The sequence below is a fragment of the Erigeron canadensis genome, chromosome 5 (assembly GCF_010389155.1).
Source record: "Erigeron canadensis isolate Cc75 chromosome 5, C_canadensis_v1, whole genome shotgun sequence".
Classification (NCBI taxonomy): domain Eukaryota; kingdom Viridiplantae; phylum Streptophyta; class Magnoliopsida; order Asterales; family Asteraceae; genus Erigeron; species Erigeron canadensis.
The window spans coordinates 21,314,096-21,323,087 of record NC_057765.1 but is presented as its reverse complement, the minus strand read 5'-3'; the positions used below and the strand labels follow the sequence as shown (position 1 = coordinate 21,323,087).

General features: G+C 33.1%; 1 protein-coding gene and 1 non-coding gene across 2 annotated transcripts; both read left to right on the top strand.

Annotated features, from left to right (window-relative positions):
• The first annotated feature begins 4,200 nt into the window (after positions 1-4,200).
• On the top strand, positions 4,201-4,420 carry LOC122602467. Its single transcript, XR_006324284.1, has one exon. It is a non-coding gene; the product is annotated as a small nucleolar RNA U3 (small nucleolar RNA).
• A 2,298-nt stretch (positions 4,421-6,718) lies between these two features.
• LOC122599152 (3,9-dihydroxypterocarpan 6A-monooxygenase-like) lies at positions 6,719-8,667 on the top strand. The gene is made up of 2 exons (XM_043771608.1): positions 6,719-7,676; positions 7,914-8,667. Exons 1-2 carry the CDS (start codon positions 6,771-6,773, stop codon positions 8,544-8,546), a joined length of 1,539 nt encoding a protein of 512 aa, XP_043627543.1. The 5' UTR covers positions 6,719-6,770; the 3' UTR covers positions 8,547-8,667.
• The last annotated feature ends 325 nt before the right edge of the window (positions 8,668-8,992 follow it).

The window sequence follows — 8,992 nt, the reverse complement described above, 5'->3', positions numbered from 1 at the left end:
GTCTAAGACGAAGATTGATTCAAGTTCTCCAGAGACAATGAGAAAGCTTTGAAGACTTGTTTCTTCACACCAATTGTCTTCACCATCGGGCTCATCAACTTAATTCCTACAAGACAAAATAACACATACTTCATTCATTACAATATATCACTAAGGGGGAGAATGTTAGAAATCCAAAAATAGTGAAAATTGTAATTTAAGTTAGTGGACTTAATTGTTGTTAAGACATGGTGAAATGATTTCTAATGTTGAGGGGTTAGATATGACAATAAGGATATTTGTAATATTAGAATATAAATACCCTCATTACATTAGAAATCATAACAACCAATAAGCCTTTTATCCATTTTTACATATACAACATATACAGATCATCTCTCAAAAAATCACACACACTAAACACACCAAGAACACACACACTTGAACTGCCATTGTTGAGATCGAAACAATAGCAGAAATCATGTTATTACAAAGACCTTATTTGAGTGATACTCATAACTTAAAACTATTAAAAGTATTTTGGTATAGTTGTTTTAATTCGAAACGGGCATTTCTTCTTTTTCTCCGTGCGTACTCCAAGCTTCTTCTTTCATATTGGTTATGCTCGAGAGCTTATCTCCTTCTCCATCTTTGATACACAAGATCCTAAGCTCATAAGGAGTATATGTTATTATTGTATCATGTAGTTTTGCTTTGTTTCCTTACTTAAAATGTAAGGTGGTGTCGTGGTGGTGCCGTTCTATTTTAATTTCTTTGTGATTTACGAAACAAAGCAGCAATAGTGTCGTGGTGGTGCCGTTCTATTTTAATTTCTTTGTGATTTACGAAACAAAGCAGCAATAGTATTAACTAATTTTTTGACCCCAGACGTTGTCCAGATCGATGTTGTGTCATGCAAATATATATGCATACAACATTACCTAGAAGTTTGGAAACTAAAAGTTTACTATAAGGGTAGAAACTAAAAATATAGGTACTCAAAACAAGGAATTTGATGATAAAAGTTAGAAGCCTTAAAATAAGAAATAGAAAGTAAAAAAAAAAAGATTTGATGATTAAAGTTAAAACCTAAAGTTAACTGTTAAAATTAAAAACTTTAAAAATAAACTATACTTAAATTTGTATTAAAAAAAGTTAGAGTAAAGTTAAAAGAAACCCAAAAGTTAAGTTGTAAAAATAAGTTAGAATATAAAAGTTATACTAAAGTTAAAAAAAACCCAAAAGTTAAGTGGTAACATTAAGAAACTCCAAAAGTATACAAGCTTATACTTGTATACAAAAAAGTTAGACCAAAGTTAAAAAATTCAAAAAGTTTAGTGTTAAAAATAAAAAACTCTAAAAATATACAATCTTTAAAAAAGGATTTAGAAAAATAAAATAAAATTGAAAAGAACGAAAAAGATGACATCAGCATGACAAAAATAATAAAAAACTAAGGCACGGAATCTCGTACCTCATAGTTTTCATATATATAATAATATTACCAACCATTTAAGCAGCTAGTTTTTATCTTTAGCCTTTATATCTATATTACCTAGTGTAAAAATGAATGAGTGATATTACTAATACATAGATGGCATGCATGACGCGTGTACATGTAAGTGGATGTGGAAAATGATACGGGTTGAATAGAAAAGTCAAAACTTTACCAAATTCCAAATTATATGGCAGCTATGACTCAAAGTGTTTGCAAGGAAGTGACGAATTGAAGCATTTATGCAAATTAAATTAAAATGTAATGCACCTTATTAATTTATTAAAATGGATTTCTGTAAGATTCATTTTAAACTACAAACTAAAAATGCAAGTGACAATTAAACAAAGAAAGCAATTAAAGCAAACACACACTCAGTAATCCACACAAGTGCATAGCCAGGTGAAATCCTCCAATTTAATTGTGACCAAGGTTGACTAAAAGAAGTATTATAAACTGATTGATTAATTATAACTTGAAAATATCGAACTTTACTTGAGAAACAACGTGACTAAATTATCCTACTCATTTACCTAGACAATCATCTATGACAAAAAAATTTAGAGAAGGTTGTCTGTGTAAATCCAAAAACGAAGATGGTGGATTTTAATGGTGGATGATGGTGGGTGAAAATAGGGTTTTTGGTTAATAGAGAAGGCTCTTTGTGTAAATCTCAAAATGAAGTGTCATCCACCTTTTTGTGTTATTACCAAGTTTGCAAAACTCGGAATTCGGGTTTTTATGTATAAAATAATAATTTATAAAATTATATGTAAGAAAATATTAGAAATATATATAATACTTCAAACTTAAACATAAACATAACATGCTTATTCAATTTAAACAAATTGTCTAGGAACAATAACATAATTAATAAAAGCTTTATAAAAGAAAGAAAAAAATGTTTGACTTGGTTGACCCAATCTGATACAGTCACGTCTTGACCGATACAGTCGAGTCTTGACCAAGTTGACCTAAGTCTGGAATCCTGGCCGATTTTCAGACCGATCGAGTATGACAAACTCAGGTCGTCAATGGACCGATACATGATTCGACTCGACTATATCGGCCGAGTTTCACAACACTGTTACTCCTCGCAGCCAATATATCGCTAGGAGATGAATTACAATTTTTTTCTTAAACAATGGCGGTTGGACTTTTTATGAATATTTCGGCCCAGAATAAAAATGGGAAATTATGGTTGGCTTTGTTTTCAGCCCAGGTGCACCAAACGAAAAAAAAACATTAATATAATTGAAATGGGAGTTTCTTGACTTGCTTTTTTTCAGAAGGCAGAAGAAAGTTTCTTGACTTGCTTGCTGCGTAAAAGGTAGGATCCGCATCTCTTCGTGAAATGAATTGAATAGATATACATGGTGGCATGCTACTCGTTGTCTGCTGCTTCTTTTTCTTAAGTCAAACCACACTTATATCATAACATGAGTTTTCCTTTTGATGCATGTAGCTTTTCGGCCCAGCAAAATAATAAAAGAGTCGTCTAATATGTTGTGCTGTTTCATTTTAGGGAGTATTTTGTATGATGGAATTGAAATGAGAAAGGGAATAGGAAAGACTTCCCTTGTTTGTTTGCAACAAAGAAAGGGAATGAGAAATGAGAAAGGGGAATCAATTTCATTCTCTCCATTCTTTACAAATTGTAGAGGATGGGTGACAATGGAAAAAAACAATTTTTTTTTAACTTGTTATATGTAATAAATGTATTATTATTTAAAATTTAATTTTTTTTATATATTCATTCTCTGTGGGTATTAAACGACAGAATCCATTCTCTTTTCAAATACTAATTCTCTTTCTCACTATTTTCATTCTCTATTACATTTCTATTCTTTATGATTCTCTCCTACCAAACACCTCTTATATTCAGATAGGGCTATCGTATGTAAAAATTGATGTGAACATTTTATCAACAATTAAATCAAATAAATTGGTCCTTGCAAGTTGCAATGTTCATAAAAAGTAATAAATAAAGAACTAATTGCATTTTTGGTCCCTGTGTTATCACACTTTTTGTAGGTTTGGTCCAAACTTTTCATTTGTTGCATTTTTGGTCCCAAAAGTATGCATTTTTCGCAAGAATGGTCCAATTTAACGATTCCGTTAGTTATCAACCGTTAATTTGATCATATGCACCTCATGTGAAGGGCAATATCAACTTTCTTGTTTCTATTTAATGTATATATATATATATATGAGAAAATGGAGTATGTGGCTGTTAGACATCCAAGCTTGAGTATAGAACTTCTCACATACTAATTTTTTAATATATCTATAAATGTTTGGCCCCCCATGCTTACCACCGATAGTCCTCCCCTACACCACCAAGAGCACATAACCAACACCACTTGGAACCCTAGCCGCCACCATATCGGACTATTGGATTTCTAGCAAGAGAAAGAAGAAGAAGAGTCGAATTGTTGGGTTTATAGCAAGAGGAAAAACCACCCACCACCACCACCACCTTTTCTGAATTTATCTGTACAACAACCTTGGAAACATTCACTTCCATCTGGTCCATCTTTTCTTTTATAAAATATGTATAATAGATGTAGATCTAAAAAATAAGAAAAAAATATGGAAATTTGTGTGTGTCTGTGTTTATAGATTTGTGGGTGTGTATGCTTATGGATCCGTGTATATATGGTAATTTGATGTGAGTCGAAGGTACTGAATCCGTGGGTATGTGTGTTTACAGGTCTCAGTGTGTTACGACCTTACTTGAACAAGATCTGTTCCATAGGCTCTTACCTATGTATCCATGATTTCTATCAAGACAAAAACTCATGTCTAGTTGATGAAATAGATACATGTATCTAGAGTGTGATTAACCGAGCCTTATGGTCTTGACCATGGCCCAGTAGAGGATCTTTGTTTGTCTATAAATTATGTTGGTGGTGGCCAATACTGTAATGTATATGTGTGTATGTATGTGTGTATATATAATATATATTATATAGGGGGACAATCAAATAAGAACAGATTTAAAATAAGAACGGTGAGAACACCTTAAAATCATCATTTTGATGCATTAAAAGTCTATAAAATTGACATAATGCATAACTAATTATCATTATTTAAGTGTTTAACAACACATTGATTCATCAAAATCGAAAAATTCACGTTTTTTGTTGGATGCATTATTTTGATGAATATGCATCCAAGATGGATGCACAAAACAAAAAACATGATTATTTCGATTTGACGGATGAATGTGTTGTTAAACACTTAAATAAAGATAATTAGTTATGCACTATGTTAGTTTTATGGACTTTTAATGCATCAAAATGATGTTTTTAAGGTGTTCTCACCGTACTTATTTTAAAAGTGTTCTCACCGGAGTGTTACCCTATATATATATAAACTGCAAGATTGGTCCTATCTGTGTAAAAAGACGATTTGCCCCTCACATGAGGTGCACATAATCAAATTAACGGTTGATACTTGACGGAATCATTAAATTGGACCAATCTTGCGAAAAATGCATACTTTTGGGACCAAAAATGCAACAAATGAAAAGTTTGGACCAAACCTGCGAAAAGTGTAATAACACAGGGACCAAAAATGCAATTAGTTCATAAATAAATAAATAAATAAATATAATGAATTGGCAGTTGGGCTTGTGGAGCCGGCTGGTTAATTACTCAAAACAAGAGAAGCAATGAATCAAATTGGGAGCAGTGTGCGTGTGGGGCCCAGAAGCCGAAGAAAACTAAGGGGGACGGAGTGGAGGGCGGGTTGGCGAATTTATGGAGCCATACCGCCGGTCCCAAATTTATGGCTTAACGGTATCGCTGGTGATAAATGGAGAGAGAAAAAGGGGGATCGTTTTCGAGGTGGGTTCCATTAGAATTTTATTATCGGAAATTTAAAAAAAATGAAAAAAAAAAAAAGAAGAGTTGCAGGTATATATATTGCGTGTCTGTATATATATATATATATGCATATATACAATGTAGAAGAAGAACATGACATGCCAGCTACTCTTTTTTTTTTTTGTTAGTATATTTACAAAATAAACACCATAATATTATATATTTACAGTTTAGTTTAGCTGTTTTAATAAGTTAGATATTAATTATTATTAAGTTTCTTTTTATTGTAAATGGACTTTAATATGTTTTTAATTTTAATGTGGTAGTATAATTTAGTTTTAGAAATTGTTGTGTAATAAGAAAAAGAAAAATGAAAAAAATTTAGTTTGAGAGGGTTGAAAATTTATCGGTCGCCAGTAAATATGGTTGGGAGGGTTGGAAGGTTAAATTGAGTTGTAGTGATTTTATTGGTAGAATTTGGGAGGGTTGATAAATTATCCCCTTTCCACTCCGCCCCCCCTAATAATGGTCATGTTTTTTTTAAAAGCTTTTTATAAAATGCTTTTGCTCAAATTAGCACTTCAATGGTAAAAGTTATAAAAAAAAGTCTTTCAAATATTGTTTAATAATAAAGCTAAGAAGAGAGAGAGTATCATATTTTTTCAAAGACTTGAAGATTATCAAATTATTAGTAAAAAGCTTTTAACTCCAATAGTAAAAAAATTATACAAAAGCTTTTTTAAACAGTGAAAAGATTTACAAAAAACTTTAAAAAATCACCATTGAAGATGCTCTAAGAAGTTGATGGGAATGTGTCAGCATTGCTAATTGGCTAGCCAAAACAGAAGACCAACACAAATAAATTGTGTGGTGTGCGTTCAAGAACTCAGGAAGTATCATACATTTTAAATTTGGTTTTTCATTCCTCGTGTCATGTCTTTTTCGATAGCCATATCCCAACAACACCATGTCACCATGTATATCATTTTAAACCGGCCGAGGATTCCTAAAATTAATTTCTCAATCTGAGTCAATTTAAGAAATTCTTAAAATGAAATTCAAGTTTCAAGATTCAAATATCATATTTAAATCTTGTTTCTTGATTTTTCATCTATATTAAAAGTAATTTAAAAGAATCTCCTTCCTTTTAAGCCATCTTTTATCCGTATAGCTCCTAAATAGCTCCATCAACATCCAAAGTGACATAATGAACTACAAGTGCTAATACAAATACCAAGTAAACCAAAAACACATAAAATGAATTTAAATAACGGATATTAGTTTTAAAGTAAACATCTAATATATGCATAATTTTGCCAATAAGTCCTCCATTACATGTGGTTTCTATTAGTCTGATGGCATATAATATTTGACTAAAGGAGGCTTGATTTTGTATAAATTGTTGCATGATTTTACTTGTTTTTCCACATCATCATTTAAAACAACTTCACTTAACAACACCATCCATGGCTGACATAGAAGCATACTACTTTCCTTTCCTTTTTATATGCCTCATACCATCATCCACCATCTTGGTCTGGGCGTTTTTGAAATCTGCTCAACGATCTAAATCTCATATTCCACCTACCCCGTTTGCCCTTCCGATCATTGGACACCTTCACCTTCTATCTCCGATCCCACATCAAGCTTTTTCCAAGCTTTCATCTCGATATGGCCCCATATTTCGTCTCTTTCTGGGCTCTGAGCCTTGTATTGTTGTTTGTTCACCGGAAATGGCAAAAGAATTCCTTAAAACACATGAACATGTGTATGTAGATAGACCCCTTAGCTCAGCCGAAGATATCATTAGTTATGGAAACAAAGGCATGTCGTTTGCTCCTTACGGACCGTACTGGAAGTTCATGAAAAAGATAGTTATGTCAAAACTTCTAAATGGAAAAACACTAGACATGCTTAGTTCAGTTAGACACCAAGAAATAAATGGTTTTATAAATTCAATAGCAAAAAACGCCAAAGTTGGAGAGGCTGTGAATCTTGGTAAGGAACTGATGAAGTTGAATAACAATGTGATTTCAAGAATGATGATGGGTGAAAAATGTATAGAGGACAAGGAGGAGAATATGATTAAGTTGGTTCATGATCTTGCTGTGACGGTAGGTAACTTTAACATTTCGGATTACATATGGTTGTTTAAGAGTCTAGACATGCAGGGAATAAGAAAGAAGGCGAAGAATTTTCGTGCAAGATATGATGTAATGATAGAGAGGATCATAAAAGAGCATGAAGAGGCAAGAAAACACAAGGAGATCACTGCAGAATCTAGGGACTTGCTTCACATTTTACTCGATATACAACATGATGAGACCATGGAGATTGAGTTGAGCAGAGAAAACATCAAAGCCTTCATCCTGGTAACAACATTTATTAATGGGATTGTGTAGAGTCTTTCTAAGTGTTTGGATAGAAGCAAAACCAACCCTTAATGATCAAATAAATAATCTTGGGGTTTTTTTTTTTTTTTTTTTTTTTTTTTTTGACTTTACCTCTAATCTTATTCATGATTATTAAACACTCTTACAAATGCTTGTGAGATTATTCAACTATTCAAGTATTTTATCATGTTCAAAAATATGATGTTTTCATTTTAGGACAACTTTAATGCCGCAACAGACACTTCAGCGGCTGCCGTAGAATGGGGTTTATCAGAATTAATCAATCAGCCAAATATCATGAAAAAGGTACAAGAAGAAATCAATCAAGTCGTTGGTGGAAATAAACTTTTGCAAGAATCAGACATACCAAACCTTCCTTACCTCCAAGCAATTGTGAAGGAAACATTACGCCTCCATCCAGCTGTCCCGTTGATTCCAAGACAATCAACAGAAGATTGCATGGTGGCGGGTTACCATATTCCAGCAAAAACTCCTATTTTTATCAATGCGTGGGCCCTTGGTAGAGACCCAAACCATTGGGAAAACCCACATGAGTTCCGGCCCGAAAGATTCCAGGAGAAAGGAAACGAGTTAGATGTGAGAGGGCAACACTTTCACATATTACCATTTGGTAGTGGGAAAAGGATGTGTCCCGGGGTATCACTAGCACAGTTCATGGTACACACAACCCTTGGTGCAATGATTCAATGCTTTGAATGGAACGCTGGGAAAGATGGAAAGCTACCAAGTGTTGATATGGAAGAGGGATCTGGGCTCACGATTGCTAAAGCAAACCGGTTGATATGTGTCCCGGTTGCTCGTCTTGATCCTATCCCATTTCCAATGTAACATGTGGTGCATGTATTGTTATATCCCTACTTTCTATCCAGTGAGTCTCATGTTAACAAGTTATCATGTAAAATAAGCAGAAATATATCCATTTCATTAGGTGCCCCTGTGGTTGTTGATATTATCTGTTTCCACCCTGTGCTTTTTTTTCATTGCTAGGTTCCCTTATGGTTCGTGTTAATTTCATTACCTGCCCTTTTGACTAACGAACGTCAGTCTTTCTCCGTTAAGGCCCTCATGTGCTCGGCACATGAGGGTATTTTTGTATTTTTAACTTTAAAACATCATATCTTCTTGCTTCTTTCTTCCATTTCTCTTTGACTGACTCTCTCCATCATGTACTTTCTTCATCAACAACATAAACAGCAACCCTGATTTTAATAAATAAAAATGAAAAAATAAATCTACATCTATGGATAATAAGTCATATATGTACCACATGACCA